Source organism: Lepidochelys kempii, chromosome 6, assembly GCF_965140285.1.
Source record: "Lepidochelys kempii isolate rLepKem1 chromosome 6, rLepKem1.hap1, whole genome shotgun sequence".
NCBI classification, from domain to species: Eukaryota; Metazoa; Chordata; order Testudines; family Cheloniidae; genus Lepidochelys; species Lepidochelys kempii.
In genome coordinates this window covers 106,836,386-106,855,657 of record NC_136385.1, presented here as the reverse complement: position 1 = coordinate 106,855,657, position 19,272 = coordinate 106,836,386, and the positions used below count along the sequence as shown (strand labels likewise).

Here is a 19,272-nt window from a genome sequence, read left to right as displayed (position 1 = left end):
AATCACTCAGATTTCACCTAGTTCCTGGGATGTGTAAATGTAGAGCCTGATCCTGCCAGACTGCCCTGGCTTTACTGAAAGATTTGCCATCAGAGAGCTTGCAAGATTGGGCCTGAAAAGATTGCTTTTGCTTTCACAGCACAGCGGTGATACTTACTGAGGTCACCTCGAATGAAAGGGGGCCCTAATAATTGACTGTGTATGAGTTTGATTGTGGTGAGTGCAGCGTGGAAGGGCAAGACTTGCTTAAGATGGGGAAGGAGATTAGACTTCATCAAGTTCAAAGAGAATCAGACAGATAGAAGTTGGCTTTGAGATACTGGTTATACTGGATGGGGCTGGGGTGGGCATATGCAGTAGTATAAATTCCTCATGCATGGGGAGAGGAGTGAACAGTGGAATAGGACACATGTGCACATCACCACGCTAGTCCAGCTGGCTCTCTGTGCATGACACAAGAAGTAGGAGAAACCTTCCTGCCCCCATATAGGACTAATCTCAACTTGACCTACAGGAGAGGTAGTGTGTTCCACTGGACAGAGCACCAAACTGGGAGTCAGGCAGGCCTGATTATGTTACTAATTTACTCCTTGACATTTTAAGTGAGTCACATCACCCTTCTGTGCCTCAGGTACCCTGTCTGTAAATGATACTACCTTCCTCTTATCATGAAAGGCACATCCAGTTCTTATCATTCCAGAGAGGATGCACTGACGTATTATTACACTGAGTATATAACATAATAGAGAGAAAGAAAGGGACAGATCTCTCTCTCTCCACACACACACACGGATGAAAGGTCCAGCTTTCAAATGGCAGAATTTGGCCACTGCCTTTCTTCCATTTCCCATGTTCTCCTCACCCCCATTCCTTTTGGTTTGCTGAACAGAAATGGTTTGTTGAATTGGGGCCCGCAATGGCAGCTTCTTTAGCATATTACCTTTTGCTGGCAGATCACGTAGCCATCTGTGCATTTTCACAGCATGCCTGGTCAAGTGGTGTGAGGTCTAGAATTGTGAAAAGGTTGCACATTTGGCAAAGACTAGCACAGAAGGGGCTGCCAGTAATACCAAACGATGCTCTTTAAAGTTAGGACATGACAAATAAGTCAATGGGACTTAAGCACATAACTGAAGTTAAATCAGGGCCTAAAAATGGCAAGCATCTGTAGCATATAGGAATTGGGTAATGTCCTTTTAAATAGTGTGTGAGCCCCCCAGTGGCCCCAACCATCTTCTGTTTTAGAAGCCACCAGACCTCTGAGAGAGCAGCAGTGTATACATGTAGCTAGGCCTCGCATGCTATATATGTTTAGTAAATATAGTTACTTAGGCTTTAAGTGTGGTTCCTTCATGTGACATTTGTTGTGCAAGAGCAATATGCAGAACAGTATCACTATTAAAATGGAAATTAGAGAGGGAAGAAATATTTAATTAAATCACTTTGTCTGGCCTGACAAAGCAGGATTGCTGTTTATTCACTGATACAGTTTCTTAATATACTAACAATACTTTATTTATATAATTTTGCATTGGTTTTATTTTATTACATTTCTTAAATAACACGGGTCAAGCAGCATGACAAGACTGATTTCATTTCACAGGAGACCTCGATAAATCCATAGCCTCTCCTCTAGCACTGAATTCAAATTTTATAACCTAGATGCAGTTTCCTAATCCAACACTGCTGGAAATAATGAGCTGGCATTCAGAAATGGCCAGCGTACTCAAAATCAATTCAAACCATTCTATATTGTATACCCAATAAGGCAGACAGTAATCAGTCCCATTTTATCATGAAAGGCACATCCAGTTCTTATCATTCCAGAGAGGATGCACTGACGTATTATTACACTGAGTATATAACATAATAGAGAGAAAGAAAGGGACAGATCTCTCTCTCTCCACACACACACACGGATGAAAGGTCCAGCTTTCAAATGGCAGAATTTGGCCACTGCCTTTCTTCCATTTCCCATGTTCTCCTCACCCCCATTCCTTTTGGTTTGCTGAACAGAAATGGTTTGTTGAATTGGGGCCCGCAATGGCAGCTTCTTTAGCATATTACCTTTTGCTGGCAGATCACTAAATTCTCTTTTTATGGCTGATCCATATTCCAGGGAACAGATATCACTGGGCAAATGTTATGGAAATGGGACTAATTATGTATTCACAACATTTGAAAAATACTTGCATTTCAAATTTTGTTAAGAATACATCATACCTCTTCATGCTGAGTAAGGAAGATACTATCAAAACAAAGTGCATTATATTCTAAATCCTCTCTGCACGCTAAGTCAGGGATGCTTGGGTAAAGATGAGGGCCACGTGGAAAGCATAAAGCACAGTTGTAAAAGAAGTTTCCAAAGAGGGCCCAGTTCTGTTCGTTCTCCATGACATTACATGGATAATGATTTGCAAAGCTACACAGGAACGCAAGGCATCCGGAAGAAAAAAACCTTTGATTTTCTGCTCTTTCTATCCCATCTACATGTTGAGTGCCAAAGAACACACCAGGAGAATAAACCAACTGTCGCACTTTGTCAATGAATCTGTTCAGGATTTCACTGACGTAGCCATCTGTGCATTTTCACAGCATGCCTGGTCAAGTGGCGTGAGGTCTAGAATTGTGAAAAGGTTGCACATTTGGCAAAGACTAGCACAGAAGGGGTTGCCAGTAATACCAAACGATGCTCTTTAAAGTTAGGACATGACAAATAACAAGCATTTTTATGTTGATAACGTCCACCCACAATGGAGAAAAGGGAAAAAATTTGAGGACAGGTGAACAGGAAAAAAGGAGGCGTCTGAACTCACTCCCTTCCCTTCAACTGTTTTATTTTTATGTTTTAAACGTTTTTCTCCAAGTGACTGGGTGGCGCCATGTACTGAAAATGGGATTCAGAGCCGTTCAGATCTGAGTTGCTGGGTCACTCAGCCCAGATTGAGAGTGACCACAAGATTTTACCCTCCGATATTTTGATGACTTCTATGAAATTAGTGTGGTTATTTTCATGCCAGGTGCATTAGATTCTATATCACAATTGACGCTAAGTGGCACTCTGGTTGTGAGACTCGGCAGAGAAGAATGAACATAAAGCCAGAAGTACCTTTTCTCCTGTAAAAGTCACAGGCACACTGGTACAGAGCAGCATGGGAAAGCTTATGCTGCTGCTGCCTGTTTTCTACGTATTCAGGGAACACAGGAGTTCAGTCTGCAGGGCTGCTAATCCAGCACATTTCACAAGCACTACATTCATATGGGAAAACTATGTAAAATATTATAAAAATCCTCCACTTAAATAATAAAATATAGCATATTTAATCCAAAGTGCTTTGCAAGGTAGTGTTTATTACCCCTATTTTACAGATGGGGAAATTGAGGCACGGGGAGATGAAATTATTTGCCCAAGTTCACACGATGAACCAGTGTCACTATCACAACAAGAATTCATGTCTGTTGGCTCTGAGTGCCATAGGCCAATAATGATGCCCTCCTAATCTCCTAATTGGCTCCAGGCCAATGGGAGCTGCTGGAAGCAGCGCGAGCCGAGGGACGTCCTGGCCGCCACTTCCAGCAGCTCCCATTGGCCTGGAGCAGCAAACCGCGGCCACTGGGAGCCGTGATCAGCCGAACCTGCGGACACGGCAAGTAAACAAATCGGCCCAGCCCGCCAGGGGCTTTCCCCGCACAAGCGGCGGAACAAGTTTGGGAACCATGGCACTAGACCAGTGGTTCTCAATCAGGAGTCTGGGGTTCCTTAGAGCAGGTTTCAGAGGGGCCGCCAAGCAGGGCCAGCATTAGATTTGCTGGGGCCCAGAGCAGAAAGCCGAAGCCCCACCACACAGGGCTGAAGCCCAGGGCCCTGAGCCCCGGCATCCTGGCTGAAGCTGAAGCCTGAGCAATGTAGTTTCACAGGGACCCCTGTGGCATAGGACCCCAGGAAGTTGTCCTGCTTGCTACCCCCTATCACCAGCCCTGGCCTTCATATGTAGAAAACCAGTCATTGTGGCACAGGTGGGCCGTGGAGCTTTTATAGCATGTTGGTGGGGGGAGGAGGATGGGGCCTCAGAGAGAAAAAGGTTGAGAATCCCTGCACTAGAGCACAAAAGCTGAGTTAGGAAATGAGAGTGGAAAGTCCAAGAAGCACCAGGCAGATCTGTGGGACTCCATTCTCAAAGAAAATTTTCACACAAAGTCTGAAGACACAGGGGTAGAAAGGAAGGTCATGGGACAGGCCTCGCAAATGCTAACGGTGTGATAATGGAGGCCTGGCTCTGGAAAATGACCTTTCTCCCTCTGGTCCGAGTGTCCAGATATCCTACATTCCCTTGAAGAACAGCAATGACATGTAGCCCCAAAGTTGTGAGCCAGGGACCCCAAATCAGCAAGGCACTTAAGCACGTGCCTCACTTTAATCACAAGAGAAGTCCATGGGATTGCTCACAGGCTCAAAGTCAGGCACATGCTTAAGTATCTCACTCAACTGGAGCCACAGATCAGCTGCAGAGAATCAGCCCCTCTGAGTCTTCAGCATCAGATGCTCTGTCTTGGAAACCCTTTTATTTGGGGAGACTCTTTTTGATCTGCCTCATTCTCCCATTACTCCTCTCTGCTCCAAGCACGCGCATGCTGCAGCGTCCTCCAGAAGGGGTGGCTTTAGTTTTCTCTTAGGTTCTTCTTCCTCCCGAGGGACTGAATATGCTGCTTCTACAGTGTGACCAGCTCCTGCCAGCTCCAGGTTCCTGCAGCCCAAACCCTGATGCCCAGCAGGGGAGCATGTGCCTTACTGATGCTTGACTGGTGGGTTTGGCAGAGGATAAATAATGTTGCAAGTATTATTGTTTAAAAAGCTAAACATCATTTCGGAGATGTTTCCCCTTTTTATAACATTATAACCACTTCTCAGAAATAAGCAGAACAGCAGCAGTAGCAGCAAAAAAGCCAATTTTGGTATCAAAAATGTACTATTTGATCATTCAACAGAGAGGACTCAGCTTGTCATATAACAAAAGAACTGGCACTTGGTCTGCCTCTGCCTCCCAACGTCTGTTCCTAATAGGCTTCCAGCTCAGTTGAAGTGACTGGAATACTAATTTTTTCTAGTTAGCTCGTTCTTGGCAGGTTCGGGGCCTGACAGCTAATACGAGTGCAGAATTCAACACTGAATGGGAGCGACGAGAGGTTCAGTCGAGGAACAGGAATAATTGTGGTTTCAAACTTGCTTTGCTGGGAGACATACATAAAAGGAGCTGCACGTGGGTGTGAGCCCGTATGTGTGGGCGTACAGTAGCTGCAAGTAATAAACCAAATTCTGGCTGCCACGCACCCAGAGACTCATGTCAGAACATTTGCAGGCAGAGAGGTATCACAATGGGGAGTGTTTTCCTCCGCTCCCGGTTTTCCCCCAGAGCTGTGGAGAGGACATTCACCAAGCATTCAGCACTAGACATCTTCAGGCCATGCGCTGGGGTTGGAGGGAAAGGGCATTAACCATTTGTAGGTTAAATTTGCTCTTCCGCAGGTGAGGGCAGTGCAAGGTTTGTGCATCACTTAATTTTTCAAAATGCACACTTGAGTGCATCTGGCCCCTTGCCCTACAATGGGAATTACAGACACCCCAGATAATACAGCTATTTGTGTTTCTGGCATGAACAATATGCAGGCCAGATTCTCCTTTCACTTATACTGGTTTCACACTGGTGTTACTCCACTGATGCCGATGGAATTAGTCCTAATTTAGCCCTGAGAGGAGAATCAGGCCCTTAGTGGATGGCACAAATGTTTCCGATTTACTGCTGCTCTGGGTGGACCTCCAGTGAGATGACAGCGCTCGTCTGTTGAAAGCACTTTTTTATTAAGAGCAACACTGATTTACCATTTCTATTTTAGGGCACCCATTTTACATGATGGCCCATGTAAGCCATTTAGGGCAGTGCTCCCCAAACACTTTATCTCGTGTTCACCCCTTACCTTATCTGTTCCCCCACCCCCGCCCCAGGAGCCAGGGCCAGCTCTGGGAGAGGGGGACATGGACCAGGGTAAGGGGGTCGAGGTTGGGGCCGTAGCTAGGGGAAGAGCCTCAGCCCGAGGCCAGCAGCTGGGGCACCGGGCCAGCAGCCAGGGCTCCAGGCATGGGGCTGACAGCCAGGACCCTAGAAGAGGGGCCAGGAGCAGAGCCCTGGGCATGGGGCTGGCAGCGGGGCTCTGGGCGTGTGCAGGGAGCAGAGCTCGAGGCACAGAGCCAGCAGCCATGGCTGGGACCAGGAGCAGAGCTGTGTGGTATTCCCTCCCCGCGCCCCCTGGGGGCTGGCCCAGCCATGCCCTCCCTGAACGTTCCTCTGTGCCACCTAGGGGGCACGCCCCACAATTTGGGGACATCTGATTTAGCGGGTTCTTTTTATATTATAACACTCACCTAGGCAAGGGACTATGTGAAATCATAGCAGAGCCGGCAGTAGCCCATTCAGAGTCCTAAGTAGGAATATTTTTGCCCCCCAAAACACATCATAATTAATATATTAGGGGGCCCCTTGAGCGGCTTGAGGCACTAAGCCATGGCTCTCAACCGTTCCAGACTACTGTACCCCTTTCAGGAGTCTGATTTGTCTTGCATACCCCCAACTTGCACCTCACTTTGTAAGCATACTTGCTTACAAAAATCAGACATAAACACACAAAAGTGGCATAGCACATTACTAAGCAATTTTTCAGTATTTCTCATTTTTGCCATATAATTATAAAATAAATCAATTGGAATATAGGTACTGTACTTACATTTCAGTGTATAGTATATAGATCAGTATAAACGAGTCATTGTCTATATGCCATTTTAGTTTGTACTGACTTTGCTAGGGCTTTTTATGTAGCCTATTGTAAAATTAGATAACTATCTAAATGGGTTGATGTATCCCTGGAAGGCCTCTGCGTACCCCTAGTGGTACGTTACCCCTGGTTGAGAACCACTGCCCTAAGCAATTGCTTAGTCTGCTTATGCCTAGTCCCAGTGTAATGTTGACAGACCCCCGGTTGTCAGTGGGCAGGATTGAACCTGGGGCCTCTGGAGTTTAGTGCCTCTACTGCATGAGCTAAAAGCCAACTGGCTAAGACTCATTAATCTCTCTAAGTGGTCTCAGTGCCACTAGAGGAGACAGAACACCACACCCAGAAGGTGAGTGGGTTACATACTTCCCCTAGCTGAGGAAGCACGTCCAGAGACTTCCCAGTTGAAATCCCAGACGAGCCCCTACTTGTAACGCTGACAGACCCCGGTCGTTAGCAGGTGGGAATCAAACCAGGGACCTCTGGAGTTTAGTGCATGAGCCTCCAGTCTACTGTATGAGCTTAAAGCCAACTAGCTGTTAGCTAAGGCTGAAGAGCAGACTCATTTTCTCTCTCTCTAAGTGGTCTTGGTGCCACTAGATGGGACAGAACACCACACCCAGAAGGTGTGTGGGTTACACCAGCTCTGAAGGATAGATGGAGGATTCTTAGAAACATTCACTGAAGGGATTTTCTGCCATGAAAGTCCTTGCAGGTACACTGAGCATGCTAACAAAATTGGTCAATGCTAAATTTACTTCTGCTACCATTCTAATTTTCCACTTTCTACATTACTGTGCCTTTCATCTGAAGGATCCAAATTGGGTTTTTAAGTGACACTATGATTTGATAATGTTCAAACAAGCAGTAGAATGGATTCTCATTTTGTAGCTCTAAGTCTCATTCCAAGTTTTGGTTTGTTTTTGGGTTTTCTGAGTGGGGCGGGGAAATAGTTTGCTTTAAAAAAAAATAAAATTGTGTCATTGGTCTAAACTCTTCTATGCTGAGTGTTGTCTGGCACAGGAATTGGAACAGGTGCATCAAGAGCCAGAACTGACTCCCTAATTCTCAACCGCATCTCCAACACAACTGAAAGCTTCTGCCAGACAGTTTCTCCCACTCGCAGAGAGGCCTTAGGAGGAATGCTGTGGTGGAGAAGTGATGCAAAGAGACCATACACTGGCCACAGAATCTTGTCCAATATCTATAGCAGCCATACAAAATTCTCAAGAAAGTGTATCAGCCTGTGACAGAGTACTGAGCAACAGCAGCTAAGCCAGCACTCTGGTCACTACAGTTCTAACTGCTGTACTTTCTCCAGAGCAGACCTCACTAAGAAGAGCTGGGCCTAATTGATGGGCTGAGGAGTACTAAAAGGCTAATTAAGCTGGGGGCTCCCTAGGTGTAAGGCTGTATAGTATACAAGGGTAATGGGAACCAGCATTGTAAATAAACTGCACTGGGTGTTTTACCAGCATAAAGGTCTCTGAGCTGTTTGTGGAATTGAGCAGGGACAGGAGCGAGCCGGTCCTGCCACATGGTCCATAAAACCCCCCTGTAACAATGGTAATGATTATTATAATTAAAACAACTAATGGTAACCTTCTAACCCACAAAGAATGTTACTTGCCAGTAAAGTTGGTCAATTTATTCATTCTTTATAAAGTGTCTGTCTAATTTAGCATGCTTTGCTGTTTGCACTTTATTCCTGCATTGTGAGATTCAGTATATGTCCATTAAGGAGTTGACAGTGCTCAGCCCTTTTAAGAGTGCCCAGAACACTGCAGTACTGGGCTCTTACGGCAGGGCAAAATATACACATAAGAACAAACAATATATTCAACCAAGCATGTGGTGCTTCTTCAATCTTGGTTCCTTTCCACACTTCCACCTCTTGCAATTTCCTCTTTACAATGGGCCCCAGCAGAGCTCCTGCCATAAGAAAGCTGGGAAATAATCCTTTAAAAAAACCAAACAAACCCAAAACTCCAAAAAGGAGTATTAATGGATAATACCAATGTCTGTTTCCAAATATTTTTATCCACTTTATTTTTGCACTAGCCGGAAATTTTAAAAAAGACTCAGATACTAATTGTCAAAGATTCAGAATGTAGTGACTGGGGATGTGGTGGTTCATAACAGACAGAAATAAAATCATAATTGTAATGCTTCATAAAATTCAGTTATTAGCTGATTGCCATATAAAACTGACAGCAAAGAGGGGCACTGTTCTCCGCAAACTGTGTATCCATGCACATGTACAAAACCCCCCACAAAACACAAACTAATGAATGTGAAACCCAGGTGTTCACAAAAAGGTGCGTGCACACACAGACACACACTCCTACCCACCTACCTTTCTTTCCCTAAAAGTTTTAGTAATTTCCAATGAGACAAGGTGGGTAAGGTAATATCTGTCTTTCGACCAACTTCTGTTGGTGAGAGAAATAAAAGAGCTCTTCTTCAGATCTATGTAAGCTTGAAAGCTTGTCTCTCTCACCAACAGAAGTTGGTCCAGTAAAAGATATAGCCTCACCCACCTTGTCTCTCTAATACCCTGGGACCAACATGGCTACAACTCCACTGCATATAGTGATTTCCAATGGAATATTTATCACTGATTTTTTTTTACAGGAGGGAGAAATAGACAATTGCTGACATTAATCTCTTTATAATGATTCTTTCCAAAACACCAGGTTTGTTTGGGATACTTCTGGAGCATGAGATAAAGTACTTCTATAATTGTATTCCCACTCTCCCACTCTGATTGGTCTTGATCCCCTAAAGTGCTGAGCAAAGTTCTTTAGCATGTGCTTCACTTTAAGCAGATGAATGCCCCCACTGGTGTCAGTGGGACCACTCATGTTCTTAAAGGACAGCACACATTGCTGGAAAGGAGTCAAGAGTTCTCAGCATCGCCCAGGATCAAGCCCATAATGCTAGGACAAAGCAGCCTCTTCCAATGCGCAGAGTAAGAATTTCACAAAACAAACCAAATCTCTGCAGAATGAAGTTCAAAAACTTTTCTGGCACAATGATTCTGCTACCTGAGAAGCAACATGAGATTTGAAGATGCTGTCTTGGTCTCCACCGTTTCTGCAGCTAGAGATGTTTCCTTTAAGATTCTGCCAATCACATATGGCATCGAATCCCAGACAGACCACACCAAAGACTACGCACACCAGAGCCCCTAGCAGCAGATAGCCTTTTGTAGAGTAATGGGCCCCAACAAATGTCCTGGATCTGAACACGACTGACTTATGTGTTGAGGGGGCATGGGCTGGAATTTGATCTGTATCTAAGTTTCACAAGTGGCCCATATCTCTATAATGGGCCATATCAAAACCCCTGATCTTAAAAGATGCCCTGAACTTTGAGAATTTGAAACCTGGATCTGGACCTGAATTTTGCAGTTTGGGCCCATCTCTGATCTTTTAGTTTCCCAAATAGGTTGATTCAATTTATTATGGGTCAAGACATTCTAGGTCTGTATTGATTAAAGGATGCCAAAAAAAATTACTTTAACTTTTGGAAAACAGCAAAGCTGGTAGAGGAATTTATGGTGCCTTACTATATTGTAAGTTTTATGCCAGTTTGTATTGAAATGATTATATTTTCATATAAGGGGAGGTCTGCATCCACTTAGGTAGAATTATTAATGTTGGATACTAAGGATCAAAGAGGATTTGGCTTTTAAGTCTAAAAAGCTGACGTGTGATAATCATGCATCTTTAAATCTCCTTTTCTAATTTGTTTTCTTCCACATGATATACTGTTTTGAAGATCAGAACATTTTCCTGAACTTGTGCCAAACAAAGAACAAGTTCCCAAGTGTGATCAGTGCATTCCTGAATATCAGACACATCTACTCAAGGTACTAAGCAAGTCTGCAAGATCTAACTCTTTAAGCTGATATTGAATCCAGGTTTCAACACACGCATCTAGAATCAGTTGTCAAGATTCTTCCTTATGCTGGGACCACTGTATGCTGCTCTAGTAGTCTAAAGGGGCCATAAAGGTTTTAAAAGGCCCCTGCAGAATAACCTCATTGTTGGAAGTTCTCCAAATAGCATACAATCTTTATAATAGCTCTACACTAGCATCACCTCCTGGACCCTCTGGTAGAGGATGCGGTAGAGTCGATTGGGGAGCTATGATCTGGCTGTTCTGTGCTACTGTAACACACTATGGAGTATATTAACAAGATGGCACAATTTAGAGCCCTGGGGTTTCTCTAAGCTGCACTGGAGATAAAGAACACATTCCTGTGAAAAGGGCCTGATCCATGCCTATTAAAGTCAATGGAATGACTCCCACACAGAATATGGGAACAATTAAAACAGAATCTGCTATATTATTTTAAATGTGTTTCTTTAACCTCCACAGTGCACTGCTGAGGTGCACTTTAATATCTATGGAGGACGAGATATAAGATATACCTAGCCCTAGCATAAATTCAAGGTTAGAAAACTCACTCTAGCAACGTCAAGAATTTGTACTTAATCTGAGCAAACTCAAATTACAGGCCTAAGAGTTAACTTTAATCCAAGAGTTGACCTTGGATTCTCAGAAGTTGTACAAAAAGAATCGTTTGAACCGGGCAGAACACAAAGATAATTTAATTTTGTAAGTTACACTTGTGCCGATGAACTCATTTAGAATCAGAGTAGCAGCCGTGTTAGTCTGTATTCGCAAAAAGAAAAGGAGTACTTTATTTGAGCATAAACTTTCGTGAGCTACAGCTCACTTCATCGGATGCTTATGCTCAAATAAATCTGTTAGTCTCTAAGGTGCCACAAGTACTCCTTTTCATTTAGAATCTTGACCACATTCTCTAGAGTCTTAAAAGGCTTAGTCTTTTCCTTACCAGGTACTCTTTTTTGGTACAATGCAAAGGACATTGATGGGGTTCAGAAAACAGTAGTGGTTTACATAGCACATAGTGCAATAAAAATACAAAGAAAGGAAAGGAGGATTCCGCAATTTTCTCTTTCACTATGGAGCAAAAATTACTCCTCTCTTTTCAAATCCTTTAAACATTGTGGGGGTAGGGGAATATTGCAAATGTAAATCCTAAAAAATAACTAACTGGAAATAGCTATACAATTGGCATGTACGATAGCAATGATATGTATCACACTGAAGACCATATAACCATTCTTTTTTTTCCAATTTTTTTTAAACATCATTTAAACTTGTTGTCTAATTACAGAGCTTTTAAAAACTAAAAACAAAACAAAACCAAAAAACACATCTTTGCCTGGTACTGGGTTGTGGTCACTGACAAAATAATTGATAGATTCCAAGGCCAGAAGGGACCATTGTAATCTAGTCAGATCTTCTATACAACACAGGCCAGAGACTTCCCTAAAATAATTCCAAGAAAATACCTTTTGGAAAAAATATCTAACTTTGATTTTGAAATTGTCAGTGATGGAGAATCCATCACAACTGTTGGGGTTAATTCCCTCACAATCAAAAATTGATACCTTTTTTGCAGTCTGAATTTGTCTAGCTTTAGCTTCCAGCCATTGGATTGTATTACATCTATTTTCTATAAACCCATGTTGATTTCCATTAACAACGTTATCCTTCTTTAATTTTGTATTAATCAAGTCCCAGAATGGCCACTTCAATATCTTAGGTTGACAGACCTACCCATGTAATCTCATTTACCCCAAATTGGCACAGTCACCTTCTTTCAGTCTTTTTTTACTTTGCCCAGTGCTCCAAAACTTCTTGAAAAATCAACATTAATCTGTCCTGTGAGCTCCTCAGCCAGCTCTTTTAAAAACGTTTAGATGCAAGCTATCTGGACCTGCTGATTTAAAAATGTTTAACTTCAGTAGCTTCTGTTTAATATCCTCCAGAGATACTAGACTAGGAAAGAGTGTTATCAACACTATATGATGACACTATATAATCTGTTTCCCCCCAAATACAGAACAGAAATATTTATTGAATACTTCTGCCTTTTCTGCATTATTATTGATCATTTTACCATTTCCATTCAGTAATGGACCAATACCACTGTCATGGTTGTTTTTGTTCCTAATATATTTTAAAAACTCCTTATCATTCTTAACTCTGCTGGCCATAGAGTTCGCCTTGTGTTTTTTTGCTTCCCTTATCAATTTTCTACAGTTTCTAATTTATGATTTATATTCATTATTATCAATTTCCTCTTTCTTCTATTTGTTTTTTATTTGTATAGCTGCTTTCACTTCCCCTCTAAACTAGGTCAGTTTGTTAACCAGCACAGCCTTCTGATATGTAGTCAGAATTCAGGGCTCAGTCCTGCATGTACTCAGCTCCCACTGGGCACTGATGGTGTTCAGCACCTCACAGAATTGGGCCGTTATTTTGAAAGACTGAATCTCTATGTAAAATAAAGAGAAGCCAATTTTATTTCTAAGATTATTTACAGTACAAATGTGCTCCCAGGTGAACACACAGCACGCAAAGGTAAAATATACATACTACAATATAGCTCCACACTTGCATGCCAACATATCTCGTATACCGGAAGCAGAGAGGAGGCAGACTGAAAGCAACAAAGACATAAACATCTTTCATAGTTATTTTTTGTTATTTTCATTTACTAAGGGGCTCTTCATAAATTATATAACACCTTTTTGAGTGATTTTTTTCAAGACCTTCCTCTCACTCTTGTAACACTGAAACAAACATGAAAATTAAGGATCCACCCTTAATGTGTTACATAATTAATGGATAACCCCTAATCCCCTGCTCTTCTGCACACTGAAAAAAAAGGTTCATAAAAGATTTGTTTAAACTTTTTTTTATTTAATTAAAGGTTGAGCTATAAGGGGCTTTTACATTTAAAAACACTTCAGTTTTACACTGTTAGTACATAGTTATTTTTATGGTCAACAGGCTATATGTAGCAAACATTTCTGAGTTATGCAATATGTAGCCTAAAAACAAAGGGTTTTAGTGGTCCTCTGCTATTTTAAAGTTGCCTATCCCTGATGTATTGTGTGAATGCATTACTTAAAGATCAATATACAAAGCCTCTCTCACAGGAATATTAATGGCCTGATGAACTCACAAGAGCAAGGAAATTCAGTTAAGATTTAACCCTTGCCTTTGTGGCTAGCTATGCTCTTTACTCATAAGCACTGCCTACCTTGTCATAAAAATCAGGTATAATATTTATGCATCTGGCATTTAAGCCGTAAAATGGCAAACACAATCTTACTGGATCTCCTCCTGCCCCTATCTCATCTCCTGTCCTCACACATCCTCTCCTTTAACCACCAACTCCTCACTTGCCTTGTCAAGCAGGGACAACTCAGTGCACCATCTCACCACAGACACTATGGGCACAGATGGCTCCAGCCACACCGAGCAGATTGAAAGCCAAGGGGTAGTTTGAAAGATGAAGAGTTGCATAATACAGTAGGTGACATGACGACAACACTGAGCATTGGAACCCCTAGGATAATGCCGTTATGTCAAATGGACCATACATCTTGGCTTTGAATTACAAAAACAGCAGGAAAAGGAGGCCGGAAAAAGAAGGGCAACAAAAATAAGAGACGTGTGTCTGTCTGTATGAAATTCCACTTGGGAAAGGATTGTTTTGTTCAGAACGAAGACAGAGTAAGAGGTGCTGTGGTAAAGGTCTAGTGAAGGCTAGTTGGGCATCTCTACTAAACATAGCAACCCTTAACATGGATTTACATAATATACACATAAGACCTCAAATCATCCCCTCCTATGTGACAGGTTTTTATGGGGGGAAATCTGCACAAGGATCTCTCATGGAGTTCCCTCATTTCCCCCAATGGGCAGATCCCTTGGAATTCATTTGGCTCCTGGGAAAAGTGCAGAAGGTCCATAGGGGCACTCTGCCTCTACACTGGCTCTGGCCCCTGGCAGCATGGCTTTGGAGTTGCACTCCCAGGGACTCCTGTGGCCATGGCAATTCCTGGGACCACGGGGTGGGAGGGCACCATGTGGAAAAGATAATACAGCTTCAGGTAGTTTAACCTTTTCCTCCTACAGTCCAATCATTTGTCCCTGCCTCGGTCCACTCAATCCTCCCCTAGTTTGCCCAGTCTCCACCCTATCCCCGAGTGGACCCTACACCAGCAACTCTCCTCAGAGGGACCAGGCAGAGATGTAGGGAAATAGCATTCTGGAGGCAGCAGACCTTCCACCTCTCCTTACCACAAGAGAGGGAGATCTGTATATACACAGATCCATGGAGGGATGATCTCATTCTCTCTCTAGCACTCACTGCAGCAGGATATTAACACCACAAATAACTGACTTTAAAAACACTCAGACATTCGTATAAAGAATAGATTCTGAAACTTCACCAGGTAGGACCTTAAAGAGACTATTCATCTTCATATTTCACGGAAAAAGTTGGAGGGTCAGGAAGAAACACACCCACACACTCCTATTGCATAATTTAGTACATATTAAAATTATTAATAGGGGACTTTTGTGGAGAAAATAAGGGCCCAGCTCTTCAGCTTTTTGAATATACTGAAGATGGAAAACAGGATTTTTAGAATGAGAACAGTAAACAGCAAGTATAGTGCTAAGAAAGGAATGCAGATGATCTTAAGGCACAGCTTTTGGCCTCCGGAGACGTTGGTTCTATTTCAGATTATGCCACAGACATTCTCTGTGGCTTTCAGTCAATCACTTAATTTTCCTCTGCCTTGGTTCCCCATCTGTAAAATAGGGATGATAATATTTCTCTTCCTCACAGTGGTGCCATGCAGATAAAGGCATCAGTGATTTTGAGGTACCCATGGACTATGGTAATGGGGACCATAGAAAACTCTGTAACTAAAGAAGTATATTCCCGCTTAAACAGGGACACTTGGCATGTATGACAGTTTCCTTTGAATAATCCAGAACGGGACTCTGTTGAAGGAACGAGAGCAGATTAGATAAGCCACTGATTTTTTTCCCCAGTATGGCACTGCTTATAGAATATTCTTAATATGGACATTCCCACTAAATACAAGAGACTACTTCACTTTTGGGCAACGGGGTCAGTCCTCCTTCAGGAAGACATAGCTCGATACCCACACCAAGAAGTAGGCGGCTGTGGAGAGGGAGAGGACTGCATACAAGAGAACACTACCATTCCATTAATGAAATACAGCACACTTGGGACTAAATTTTGCTCTTTATTACACTCACAAAATGCAATTGTAGACAGTGTCCAGGCCATTACACTGATGTGAAGTGAGACCAGAATTTGGCCCTTAGTATATTTCTAAAGAGAGATGGGCTGAATCCTTTGGCAACGGGGTCAGTCCTCCTTCAGGAAGACATAGCTCGATACCCACACCAAGAAGTAGGTGGCTGTGGAGAGGGAGAGGACTGCATACAAGAGAACACTACCATCCCATTAATGAAATACAGCACACTTGGGACCAAATTTTGCTCTTTATTACACTCACAAAATGCAATTGTAGACAGTGTCCAGGCCATTACACTGATGTAAAGTGAGACCAGAATTTGGCCCTTAGTATATTTCTAAAGAGAGATGGGCTGAATCCTTTGGCAAAGTTCCAAATTTTGCAGATCATACCCACCTCTCTGTAAAAACGAAACCAAACAAACAAAAAACAAACCAACTAAAAATGACCTTAAAGTATCCTAAAAGTACTGTCTATTGAAGATGCCCTTTTGGCATAAAACCCTGTGTTTTCATAGCATATCTTAGATACAGCTTCTCTCTTCAAAACAAAACAATACAAAAAAAAACAAACAAACAAACAAAAAAAACCATGATAGCACCACCCAGGTCACAGACATTTCTTGGCCTTGAGGATATCTGGAACCATTGAGTTGCTCTCCCCATAGTGAATGTTTATTTCCTTGTATATTTATAGGACTACCCCACAGAACTTATTTGGTAGCTTATCATATGTTTGCGAATACACATGACATATACAGAAACAGTTCTCAGAACCAGAAAATAATATATATAAATACACAGACATGCACAAACACACACGTAAAGAGAGAAAAACAAATTGTGCACTGTACTCCCATTAATATTTCAGGGGATAAAATAATCTCTGGCCCTGGTGGGAAAAATACTGTTCTCGCTCGAACCTGAAAACAAAATAAATATAATAGAAAGCAGGGCTGCATAAGGAGATGACCAATGATTTTATACAACCATATTTCAGCCTTGGAGGCACCCAGCAGACATTAGCACTGGAAAAATTTCATGCTTGCTCCTCCGTTCATACAACATAATCCAATTTAACATGAAATCACCTGGCATAAACTTGAAGCGTAACATAATATAAACGAATGGTCTGGCAGCCAGCTGAGTACTAATAGGCAACTAAAAAATAAGATTTTGCTGCTGTTGTGCCCCTGTAAGAATATAAACCTAGCAGCAGAGAGGCAACTGTGAAACTACTTGTGGAGAACAGCAGCTCCATTTTCAGAAGTGCAGCTCTGTTCAGTGTAAACAGCTGTTGTGCTGTATGCTGATTTGTGTATAGGAGCTCTTATTAATATGGTGCCTACTGATTTCCTGGAAGGTCTTTGAGAAAATAAAGCAACTGTTCTGGGTATTATTAATGATTGTTATGAAAGTGATGGTGATTAACAGTTTATGTGATCAAGTCAATACAATTTTTTATTTATGTGAAAGGGTGCTGGCTGGCATTGAAACCTTGCTGGTTTTCTTTCCCCGGGGAGCACCAGGAGAATCCCTTCTCCCCTTTGCCAAATAATGACAATGTACAATTTAAATGATCATTAAGTGCCCTTTAAAAAAAAAAACAACCCAGCAGAATTGACTGTATACAAAACACTCTCCCTACGGCCAGCTGTTTGGGTCAGTGCTCGTCTTTCGCTCTGTTCTAAACAGAGCTTCACAGTCACTAGGAAAAGGACCCTCCCTGCTGGGCAGGGAGTGGGAGAAGATCAGTTATCACAATGCGTCCGCTCTGATCCACATGCCCCGCGTCCTCTCGCAGCCCCTGCCGGGCGCGGGCCACCCCCGAGCCTCAGGCAGAGGCAGGGGGGAGAAAGCAGCATCTTCCTGTGTCAATCCCCCCGCGCACCTGCCAAGCTCCCCGGACTGGAGGCTACGGCCGGGCAGCCCCTGGGGGAGGTGGAGTTTCTGGGGAGGAAGGGGACTCAGATCCAGTGGGGAAGGGAGGGGTGGGGGTTAACCAGGCACTGAAACCTGGTGCCTCTGGCGGGACTGGCCACTTACCTGTGCAGCCATGAAGGAAAGGTCCATGGTGCTGCTGCGGGTGGTGGCGGTGCTGCTGCTGGAGAGGCTGCCGCTGCTGCCCGGGGTCGGCAGGTCCCTGTGGCGCTGCGGAGGAGGCGGCGGCGGAGGAGGAGGAGGAGGAGGGAGCTGGTCCTCCCCCAGCAGCAGCCGCGGGCGCGTTAGCAATTCCAGCTCAGTGCGGTCGCGGCGCCCCGGCAGCAGCCCGGCTCCCCGCAGCCTCCGCTCATGCTCTGCGCGGGCAGCGGCGCGGGCAGCGGCAGCTCCCAGCACAGCAGCCGCCGAGCCAGCCCGTGCTGTCATATGATTCCCCCTCCCTGCTCCCCGCCTACTGCTCGGGCAAAGCCCCGCAGCCCTTCCCGGGCTCTCCCTCGCCTGCCCAGGGGACGAGCCCGGTCTGCTGCTGCCGCAGCGGGGGCCGTGCAAGCCTGGCTGAGCCTGTCACAGCGGTTAGCTGCGGGCGGCGCCTGCTCTCCGGGCCTTAGAATCATAGAATCATAGAATATCAGGGTTGGAAGGGACCCCAGAAGGTCATCTAGTCCAACCCCCCGCTCGAAGCAGGACCAATTCCCAGTTAAATCATCCCAGCCAGGGCTTTGTCAAGCCTGACCTTAAAAACCTCTAAGGAAGGAGATTCTACCACCTCCCTAGGTAACGCATTCCAGTGTTTCACCACCCTCTTAGTGAAAAAGTTTTTCCTAATATCCAATCTAAACCTCCCCCACTGCAACTTGGAGCCTTCCCCGCTCCAAGCCACTGCCGCCCTTGGGCAGGCATTGCGCCTTCCCTGGCCCCGCTGGGCCACCAGCGCATTGCCACTGGCTTCCCCCCACTTACTCCTACCAGGGCAGCGGGAAGCAGGTTCACTGTGTCAGGCATACGCAATCCTTCAAACCTGGGGCATGGGGATGTACTGCCCTCTAAGGGGATTCCCCCCCTCCAAAAAAGACTCCACTCCTGGAAGACTACTAGTGCATGCAAAGCCTAACACCCTTAGGCCTGAAGGGAAGGGCAAGCCCCCTGGTTTCCGGGAGACCAAGACCTCAACTTTGCTTGAAGTGGCATTCCTCTCTTTCCCTATCCAGGAACAATAAACCTCTGAAAGCTACACTGATTAAAAACGACCCATCACTCCCCTGTGTTGTACTGTAGAGTAACGATAACTATGAGGGTGCAAGCTTAGAATAGCAATCAGG

General features: G+C 44.0%; 1 protein-coding gene across 3 annotated transcripts in view; it reads right to left on the bottom strand.

Annotated features, from left to right (window-relative positions):
- Nucleotides 1-18,389, bottom strand: part of C6H14orf132 (chromosome 6 C14orf132 homolog) — an 81,493-nt gene extending 63,104 nt beyond the window's left edge. For all 3 annotated transcript variants that reach the window (XR_013635985.1, XM_073349580.2, XM_073349581.2), the window contains exon 1: nt 18,059-18,389. Coding sequence is in view for 2 of the 3 variants with exons in the window: in XM_073349580.2 (XP_073205681.1) it covers nt 18,059-18,379 (321 nt within the window). In the remaining variant the exon portion in view is untranslated. The remainder of the gene's footprint in view (nt 1-18,058) is intronic.
- Between the last annotated feature and the right edge of the window lie 883 nt (nt 18,390-19,272).